Below are 10,796 nucleotides of genomic sequence, written 5' to 3' on the forward strand. Positions count from 1 at the left end.
AAATTCTAACAGGCTTAGACAGACTGGATGCAGGGAGGATGGTTGCGGGGGGGGGTCTAAAACCAGGGGCCACAGTCTCAGGATATGGGGCAGGTCCATTTATGGCTGAGAAGAGGAAACATTTCTTCATTCAGAGGGCGGTCAACCTGTGGAATTCTCTACCACAGGGGGCTGTGGAGGCCGGGTCACTGAGTATAGTCAAGAAAGAAACTGATAATGTTTTGGGCATTAGGGGCAGCAAGGGGTACGGAGAGAAAGCGGGAAAGTGGCGTTGAGATAGAGGATCAGCCACGATCATATTGAATGGCGGAGCAGGCTCGAAGGGCCGAATGGCCTACCCCTCCTAGTTTCTGTGTTTCTAAACGGGCTGCTTTGTCCTGGATGGTGCCGAGCTTCTTGAGTGTTGTGGGAGCTGCACTCATCCAGGGCAAGTGGGGAGTATTCCAGCCCACTCCTGACTTGTGCCTTGTAGATGGTGGACAGGCTTTGGGGGAGTAGTCAGGAGGTGAGTTACTCTCCGCAGGATTCCCAGCCTCTGACCGGCTCTTGTAGCCCCAGTGTTTATATGGCTGGGTCCAGTTGAGTTTCTGGTCAATGGTAACCCCCAGGATGTCGAGGTTGTGGGAGGGGCTCCCAGTCCTTTGTTCCTGTCAGTGACCTCAGCTCAGGGCGCATCTGTGACCTCGTTTCCTGAGGCCCTGAGGTCAGAGGTTACCCGGGCCATTGTGAGGCGCGGGGCGGTTGCCCCCGGCAATGGGCCCAGGGGTTAAGGTGGGGGGTTCTGGTGTCGGGTGGGGGTCCAGTCACGAAAGCGGTGACGCTCGAGAGGGAGGAGACCCGCTGTTTGGCTGCGAGAAGGAGGAAGTGACCGCTCACGAGGACGCTCGACAAGCCGCCTGCCCCCTGCCAGAATGAGTAAAGCCTCCCCGGTCGCCCCGCTGGGGCCCCCCGTGTGCCAGGAGGCCTTCACCGAGACGGCTGCCGTCGTGATGGACAACGGCACCGGCTACACCAAGGCTGGCTTTGCCGGCGATGACAAGCCCCGGGTGGTGGTGCGCTCCCTGGTGGGCATCCCGACCCACGCCAGCGACGAGTTTCACAAGGGGCCGGACTACTACATTGGCAGCGCCATCCCCAACGACCCCTGGATCACCAAGACGGCCGTGGTGACCAACGGCATCGTGACGGACTGGGACGCCCTGGAGATGCTCTGGCACCACGTCTTCTACCAGGAGCTGCGTGTGGCCCCTGAGGAGCATGCGGTGCTCCTGTCCGATGCTCCCTTGTCCCCCACCACCAACCGGGAGAAGACCGCTGAGCTCCTGTTTGAGGGCTTCTGCGTGCCCGCCATGTATGTGGCCCACCAGTCCTTGCTCTCCCTCTACTCCACGGGGAGGACCACCGGGCTGATCATAGAGTCGGGCCTGGGGGTCTCCTACACGGCCCCCATCCACAACGGCTACACCATGCCCCACGCCACCTTCCGGCTGGACCTGGCTGGCGGGGGCCTGACCGACTACATGGCCAAGCTGCTGGAGGAGTGCGGCAACCCCTTCAGCCCCGAGGAGATGCACATCGTGAGGAACATCAAGGAGACGTGCTGCTACGTGGCCCAGGACTTCAACGAGGAGATGGTGGCCAACGAGAACGACTACCTCACGGACTACGAGCTGCCCGACGGCCACATCATCACCATTGGCAACGAGCGCTTCCGTTGCCCGGAGTCGCTCTTCAAGCCTGAGGTGGTAGGCCTCACGGACCCGGGCCTCCACGTCCTGGCCATGAAGAGCCTGGAGAAGTGCAAGCCAGAGCACCAGCCCGAGCTCCTCAACAACATCGTGCTGTCGGGCGGCTCCTCCATGTTTCCCGGCTTTGCGGAGCGCATCCAGAGGGAGATGGGCGAGCTGGCGCCCAACCGGGCAAAGCTCAACGTCTACGCCTCCCCCCAGCGCAAGTTCTCCGTCTGGATCGGAGGCTCCATCACCGCCTGCCTCAACACCTTCCAGTCCATGTGGGTCAGCAGGAGGGACTACGACGAGAAGGGTCCGGTGATCGTCCATCGCAAGTGCTTCTGAAGAGGGATTGTTCAGTGGGAAGGGGAGCGCGTGAGGACATTCTAATAAATAAACAAAATAAATAACCTCAACCCGTGTCTCCTTCACCTCTCCTTTGCCCTGAATGTAGTACGAGCTTCTCCAAAGCCAGTGAGGTGCATGCTAAAGACCCCATTTCCATGTAGGGTGTCCGTCTGGTGTCATAGCCCAACCCCATCGCACCCACCCCCAAACCATGACCACCACCCCACCCAAACAGCTTCTCTAGGTTGGCTAGGGGAGGGCCAATAGAGATGTAATGGCACAATTCAATGTACAGGGACAGAGGGACCTGGGGGGTTTATACACATCGATGTCTGAAGGTGACAGGACACACGGAGAGGGTGGTTCGCAAAGCATTTGGGGATCTTGGGGCCTCAAAAGCAGGGAGGCTATGCCGAGCTTTTATAAATCTCTGGGTAGGCCCCGATGTAGAGTATTGCGTCCAGTTCTGGCCGCCACGCTTTAGGAAGGACGCGAGGGTCCGTGAGAGGGTGCGGAGGGGGGGTTTAGCAGAACGGGTCCAGGGATGAGGGGGTTTTTAGCGACAGGGTTCGATCGGAGAAGCTGGGGTTGTTCCACTTTGGAGTGAAGGAGATGGAGGGGAGATTTGATCGAGGTGGACAAGATGGCGACAGGTTTGGGTAAGGGGGACAGAAGCTCATTGGCTGGTTGTAAAAAATGTTCTTCCCCACGTCACCCCATCTCTTGCTCAAAATCTTAAACATTTCTCCCCTCGTCCTTGGACTCAGAGAGAGTGGTGATGACCTGGACCTCTCTGCCCGAGGGTGCTGGAAGCGGAGAGGGTGAATTATTTCGAAAGGAAATTAGTTGGCCACATGCGGGGAATGAACTCTCAGGGATACAGGGGGGGGGCAGAGTGGACAGTGGTGGGGGGCAAGGGTTGATCAAAGTGGGGGAACCAGCATGGGAGCAGCTCCCGAGGCTGGCTGGCTGTGGGATCGTGCTGTGCGCGACGTGCCCTGCATCGTGGCAGGCGCTTTGTGTTTGGGGCGGTGCGGAGGGTTGGGTGGGGGGGGGGTGCAGTCCATCTACTGCACCTTCTCTCCACCCACCCCCCCCTCCTCCTCAGCTCTTTGCAACCTCTGCCCATTCTCGGTGCCCACGTCTCCCACCCTGTCAGGAAGGGCTGATGGAGAAGCCGTCCGGGAGAGAGAGAGGGAGAGGGAGAGGGAGAGAGAGAGGAAGAGAGAGAGGGAGAGGGAGAGAGAGAGAGGGAGAGAGACGGAGAGAGAGAGAGAGAGGGAGAGAGAGGGAGAGAGAGGGAGAGAGAGGGAGAGAGGGAGAGACGGAGAGAGACAGAGAGAGAGGGAGAGAGAGAGGGAAAGAGACAGAGAGAGAGAGGGAGAGAGAGAGGGAGAGAGACAGAGAGAGAGGGAGAGAGAGAGAGAGAGAGGGAAAGAGAGGGAGAGAGAGAGGGAGAGTGAGGGAGAGAGAGAGGGAAAGAGACAGAGAGAGAGAGAGAGGGAGAGAGACAGAGAGACAGAGAGAGAGAGGGAGAGAGAGGGAGAGAGAGGGAAAGAGAGGGAGAGAGAGGGAGAGAGAGAGAGAGGGAGAGAGAGAGAGAGGGAGAGAGGGAAAGAGAGAGACAGAGAGAGAGGGAGAGAGAGAGGGAAAGAGAGGGAGAGAGACAGAGAGAGAGAGAGGGAGAGAGAGAGAGAGGAAGTGCATCTGTTTTAAGCCAGTGACCCCTGGGTGTCAGCCAGGGGCTGGACTGCAAAGTGCTGCACACTAAGGACGTCAAGACTCAGCATCTGGGCCAGAGTCAAATGCACCCAGGCCAAGCTAGCCCCGGGGGCTGACCAGACTGAATTAATAATGGTGCAGGGGTGAAGTCACAAGGAGGCCGGGGAGGGGGGCAGAAGCTTCCTGCCCCTGACCGACACCAGGAGAGGTCTTACGGGAATCCAGCAGCCACGTGGACACTTTTGAGTCACTGGTTATAAATAACCAGCTTCACGAAATCACTCCCTGACCCGCTGGCACTTCAGCTCCCGGCACTGCAGTCACCCAGCCCACTTAACAGGGTCACTCTGCGTTTGGGGTTGGGGCGTTTTTGGGTTCAGGTGGGGCGGGGGTGGGTGGGCGGATTTGGAAAGGCTCCCGAGGGCGGAGCGTGGTTTTTGCTCTGTGCTGGGGGGGACTGCTGCCACCTCCTGGCTCTCCACTCTCATCCATACACACACACCCCCCACCCCATTTCTCATCTCCAATCTCCATGCTGCCCCTTGGGACGGTCATCTGAGAGCGCTGAGTGCCCGCTTGCGTCTGTACACTGACACCCAGCCTGACCTCGCCACCCACTCCTCTCACGTTATCGGAAGGTTTCACCAGCACTGGGTGAGCAGCAGCTTCCTCCAATTCGATTCTGGGGAACACAAACTCAATGCTTTTGGCACAGCCCCCTGCCCTGCCCAACCAAAACTTCCATTCCCTAGCCACCGGCTCCATCTCTTCCCCCTCCCGTCGCCTTCAGCTGCCTGGGGGGCGGGTCCCTGAGCTCCGCAATTCCCTCCCCGTAAACCTCTCTCCCACGACCCACCGCCCCCGCTTGGAACATATCCCTGGTGGAGCTTTGATCTCTTATCCTGATGTGGGTTTGATAATGCTCACGTGAAGCACCTTGGGATAGCTTGCAACGCTAATGGTGCTATATAAATGCAAGTTGTTGCCAGGCTCATCGACCACGGAGCGGGGAGCCTCAGCGCATATCCTGCCTGCCTTGGCAACGACGCACAAACACTGCCTGGTCCTGAGCTCAATGAACAAGCTCCATAGCTTGGGGGGGTCACACATACAATGCAGGTCTTTGCTCTTTTTATTATAGGATGTGGGCGTCGCTGGCTGGGCCAGCGTTTACTGCCCATCCCTAATTGCCCCCTTGAGAAGGTGGTGGGTGAGCTGCCTTCTTGAGCCGCTGCAGTCCCCTGTGGTGTAGGTACACCCACTGTGCTGTTAGGCAGGGAGCTCCAGGATTTGGACCCAGCGACAGTGAAGGAACGGCCGATATATTTCCAAGTCAGGATGGTGAGTGGCTTGGAGGGGAACTTCCAGGTGGTGGTGTTCCCCATGTGTCTGCTGCCCTTGTCCTTCTAGATGGTAGTGGTCGTGGGTTTGGAAGGTGCTGTCGAAGGAGCCTTGGTGAGTTGCTGCAGTGCATCTTGTAGATGGTACACACACTGCGGCTACTGTGCGTCGGTGGTGGAGGGAGTGAATGTTTGTGGATGTGGTGCCGATCAAGCGGGGCTGCTTTGTCCTGGATGGTGTCGAGCGTCTTGAGTGTTGTGGGAGCTGCACTCATCCAGGCAAGTGGGGAGTATTCCATCACACTCCTGACTTGCGCCTTGTAGATGGTGGACAGGCTTTGGGGAGTCAGGAGGTGAGTTACTCACCGCAGGATTCCCAGCCTCTGACCTGCTCTTGTAGCCACAGTGTTTATATGGCTGGTCCAGTTCAGCTTCTGGTCAATGGTAACCCCCAGGATGTTGATTAGTGGGAGATTCCCTTGCACTTGTGCAGATACCCAAGGAGCAGGGCCTTTCCCGATGCCTTACACAGGCTCTGGGTTCAGGCAAATGAGTTGGGTTGTGGGTAAAGGTGGGATGAGGTTGGGCTGCCATTTGGAAATCACAAATTTAAGGCACAGAAGGAGGCCATTCTGTCCATAGTATCTGTGCTGGCCAACAAGTAGCCATCCTCCTGAATCTCACCTTCGAGCTCTTAGTCCAGAGCCTTCTAGGTTACGGCACTTCAAGGGCATGTCCAAGTACTTGATAAATGTTATGAGGCTTTTTGCCTCTATCACTCTTTCAAGCAGAATGTTCCAGACCACCTCCCCCCCACCACACTCTGGCTGAAAAAGTGTTCCCTCAAATCTCCTCTACCTCCTACCCTAAATCTTTGCCTCCTGGTTATGAAAGACTCAATCCGGGGGAGTAGGTCTTTCCTGGCCAATCTACCTCGACCCCCCAGCCGTGTACACTTCAATTCAGTCTCCCCTCAGCCTCCTCTGTTCTACAGGCAACCCCAGCCTGTGCAATCTTTGCTCCTTGCTAAAATTCTCCATTCCAGCCCACATCTTTGTGAATCTCAAACCGTGCAATTACATCTTTGCTCTCGAGGAACTGTACACAGTCAGTCCAGCTGTGGCCTCTTGCTGTGTACATTTCTGGCATAGCCTCCCAGCTCATATTCTATTCCTCAAATAATAAAGCATCCCGAATGCCTTCCTCACCTCCTTATGTTGTGGAGTTCAGAAGAATGAGGGGGGATCTCATAGAAACCTATAAAATTCTAACAGGACTAGACAGGGTAGATGCAGGGTGTTCCTGATGGTGGGGGAGTCCAGAACCAGGGGGTCACAGTCTGAGGATACGGGGTAGACCATTTAGGACTGAGATGAGGAGAAATTTCTTCACCCAGAGAGTGGTGAGCCTGTGGAATTCGTTACCACAGAAAGTAGTTGAGACCAAAACATTGTATGTTTTCCAGAAGGAGTTAGATATAGCTCTTGGGGCGAAAGGGATCAAAGGGTATGGGGAGAAAGCGGGGGAGCAGGCTATTGAGTTGGATGATCAGCCATGATCATAATGAATGGCGGAGCAGGCTCGAAGGGCCGAATGGCCTACTCCTGCTCCTAGTTTCTGTTATCAAGCTGCCCAGCTGTCTTCAGGTGGACGTACAGTCCGAGGTCCCTCTGTTCCTTCTACACCTCTCAGTATCATCTCAACTTACTGTCTATTCCCTTACCTTGTTAGCCCTCCCCAAACACAGTACCTCACACTTCTCCGCATTGAAAGTTATTTGCCACTGATGTCTTGCTGCAGTCTCCTGCTTTCATCATCATCAATCAGATGGCCAATTCTTGTATTGTCTGCAAACTTCTTAACCATCCTCCCTAAAGTTCAAGTCCAAATCATTGATATATGCCACAAAAACCAAGGGACTCTGTTCTGTGCCCTGCAGAACCCCATCGGAAACCGCTTTCCCATCACAAAAACACCCGACAACCATTACACCCCTTGCGTCCCACCTCCGAGGCAATTTTGGATCACACTGAGCTTTGACTCTCCTGACCGGTCTGCCACATGTGACCTTATCGAGAGTCTCGCTAAAATCCATACCGATGACATCGAACACGCTACCCTCATTCACCCTCGCGATTACCTCTGCCAAAAATTCAATGTTCTTCAGACACAACCATCCCTTGACAAATCCGTGCTGGCTACCTTTTGATCTTTGTAGAATGGTGGAACTGGGGTGGGCTCTGGGGATTCAGATGGTTGAGGTTAACGCTAACACAATTTTACTCTGCTCCCACGAAGATAAGAGTTGAAAAGTCACAGCACAGTGTCTGCTCCGTTCTTACAGGCCATCGGGAAGAGGCCATTCAGCCCATCGAATCTGTTCACCATTCAATCAGATCTGCCTCTCAACTCCAATACCGGAGTCCTTTAACCCTTAATACCTTACCCAGCAAAAGCCTATCAATCTTAGTTGTTACGTATGCCTAATGATATAGTTCCTGTACTTTAGGACATAACTTTTAGGTTTAGGGGTTAAAATCTTAACTGTAAAAAATAGGAGTATCTGGTTGAGGTAAAAGCAACCCTGAAGTAAATGCAATTCAAACAAGCTTGGAGTTTATTAGCCTTAACAAAGGTTGGGGCCACATTGACTTAAGAGGTTAACAGCTAGAAAGGTCATTAGGGGCAAGTGGGCTTACCCTAGCTAAAGAACTGGAGACACGACGTCTGCAGTTATTCCAGGAGGAGGGAGGATAAGTTATTAATGCGATTTCCCAGAGTTAAGGAAAGCTTTGGAATTAAAAGGTACTTCATTTGCATTTCTACCTGGGGACAGGCTGTGCGTGTCATGTCATCGTGGAGCTGAGTGCAATTCTTTGTTTTGAGTTATCTCTGAATTCAGTGTGGGCCATTGCTGGTAGGCAAGGCTGATTGATTTTGAAAAGAAGCTAAGAGGCTGTGTCAGCTTTGGGTCCGATACAGCTGTAACCTCTTTGGAAGTGGAGAGATGAAGCCAGACCTACACTTGGAGTAGAGTAAATGCTTGAATTATCGCCCATGGTGCAGCCTGCCAGTGGGAGCAGGGATTCAGGATAAGACAAAGTTGGAAAGGGGTTTAAAAAAAAACTGGAAGATTTGTCTGGCAGCATCTGTAGAGTGAAACAGAGTTAACGTTTCAAGTCTTTATGACCCTTCTTCAGAGCTAAAGGGAATTGGAAATGTGACGAAATTTATACTGTTGAAGGGGGGCGGAGTAGGTGAAGCTGGGTAGAAAGCCAGCGATAGGTGGGGGCTACGGAGAGATTACCTGAGATGCTAAGGAGAGATTACCTGAGATGCTAAAGAGAGATTACCTGAGATGCTAAGGAGAGATTACCTGAGATGCTAAAGAGAGATTACCTGAGATGCTAAGGAGAGATTACCTGAGATGCTAAAGAGAGATTACCTGAGATGCTAAGGAGAGATTACCTGAGATGCTAAAGAGAGATTACCTGAGATGCTAAAGAGAGATTACCTGAGATGCTAAAGAGAGATTACCTGAGATGCTAAAGAGAGATTACCTGAGATGCTAAGGAGAGATTACCTGAGATGCTAAGGAGAGATTACCTGAGATGCTAAGGAGAGATTACCTGAGATGCTAAAGAGAGATTACCTGAGATGTCATGGACAAAAAGGCAAGAAAGCAGAATGTGTTTATAGCAGAAAATGGGTCAGCGCTCAGTGAAAGGACAACATGGAACAAGTAACAGATGGCTCTCTTGGGGTTGGGGAAAAAGGGGATTTAAAAAGGGGGAATAAGACAATGAATGAGTCACTAAAAATAAAAAGAAATAGAAATAAGAGTAGATAAAAAATAAAATTTTTAAAAAGGGGATTAACAAAGGGGTGAAGATATAGGAGAGAGCGTCCATGGTCTGAAGTTGTTGAGCTCAATGTTAAGTCCGGAAGGCTGTAAAGTGCCTAGTCGGAAGATGAGGTGCTGTTCCTCCAGTTTGCGTTGGGTTTCACTGGAACAACCCAACAGGCCAAGGACAGACATGTGGACAAGAGAGCAGGGTGGAGTGTTAAAATGGCAAGCGACAGGGAGGTGTGGGTCATGCTTGTGGACAGACCGGAGGTGTTCTGCAAAGCGGTCACCCAGTCTGCGTTTGGTCTCTCCAATGTAGAGGAAACCGCATTGGGAGCAGCGAATGCAGTAGACTAAATTGAAGGGTGTGCAAGTGGAGCACTGCTTCACCTCAAAGGAGCGTTCGGGTCCTTGGACAGTGACGAGGGAGGAGGCAAAGGGGCAGGTGCTGCACCTTGCGCGATTGCATGGGAAGGTGCCATGGGAAGGGGATGAGGTGTTGGGGGTGATGGAGGAGTGGACCAGGGTGTCCAGGAGGGAATAGTCCCGATGGAGTGCTGACAGGGGTTTGAGGGGATGATATGTTTGGTGGCATCATGCTGGAGTTGGGGGAAATGGCGGAGGATGATCCTTTCAATGCGGAGGCTGGTGGGGTGAAAAGTGAGGACAAGGGGGACCCTATTATGGTTCTGGGAGGGAGAGGAAGGTGTGAGGGCAGAGGTGCGGGAGATGGTCAGACACAGTTGAAGGACCTGTCAACCACAGTGGTTGGGAAACCTCGGTTAAGGAAGAAGGGAGGCATGTTAGAAGCGCTGTTCCGCAAAGTGGCATCATCGGAACAGATGCGACGGAGGCGACGGAACTGAGAGAATGGGATGGAGTCCTTACAGGAAGCGGGGTGTGAGGAGCTGTAGTCGAGGTAGCTGTGGGAGTCGGTGGGCTTGTAATGAATATTGTTGGACAGTCTATCACCAGAAATGGAGACAGAGAGGTCAAGGAAGGGAAGGGAAGTGTCAGAGATGGACCATGTGAAGGTGAGAGAGGGGTGGAAATTGGAAGCAAAATTGATAGTTACACCACAACAGTCATCGATGTACCGAAAAAAGAGTTGTGGGAGGGGGCCGGAGTAGGACTGGAACAAGGGATGTTCCACAGACCCCATAAAGAGACAGGCATAGCTGGGACCCATGCGGGTACCCATAGCCACACCTTTTATTTGGAGGGAGTGAGGCGAATTTAAGGAGAAATTGTTCAGCGAGGGAACAAGTTCAGCCAGACGGGGGAGAGTAGTGGTGGATGGGGATTGTTCCGGCCTCTGTTCGAGGAAGAAGCGGAGAGCCCTCAGGCCATTCCGGTGGTGGGGGGGGGAATGGAGGTGCAGAGGGATTGGGCGTCCATGGTGAAGAGGAGGCGGTTAGGGCCAGGGAGCTGGAGATTGTTGATGCTGCCAGGCCTGCCGAGTTTTTCCATCGTTTTCTGTTTTTATTTCAGATTTCCAGCATCGGCAGTATTTTGCTTTTAACGGAAGGTTTGTTTAGCTGGGAGCTGGAGGAAGAAATCTACAGTAATCCTCAATAAACGGCAGTTAACCTCCCTGCCGTTGGAACTGCGGAAGAAATCAGCTTGGGTGCATGATGTGACATTTGATCCAACAGCTCCATGTCCACTCTCTTCGTCTCACCCCAGCAACATATCCTTCTATTCCTTTCTCCCTCGCGTTTATCCCGCTCCCCCTCATAAATGGATCTCTGCTATTCGCCTCGACCACTCCCTGGGGTAGCTCGTACAGTTTAGGCTCTCAGGCATTTA

The 10,796-nt window shown here is 53.4% G+C and overlaps 1 protein-coding gene across 1 annotated transcript; it reads left to right on the top strand.

The window, feature by feature from the left end:
- Window positions 1-911: 911 nt before the first annotated feature.
- Window positions 912-2,075, top strand: LOC144672284 (actin-1-like). The gene has a single exon (XM_078534130.1). It carries the CDS (start codon window positions 912-914, stop codon window positions 2,073-2,075), a length of 1,164 nt encoding a protein of 387 aa, XP_078390256.1.
- Window positions 2,076-10,796: the final 8,721 nt, after the last annotated feature.

Source organism: Cetorhinus maximus, chromosome 36, assembly GCF_964194155.1.
Source record: "Cetorhinus maximus chromosome 36, sCetMax3.hap1.1, whole genome shotgun sequence".
NCBI lineage: Eukaryota > Metazoa > Chordata > Chondrichthyes > Lamniformes > Cetorhinidae > Cetorhinus > Cetorhinus maximus.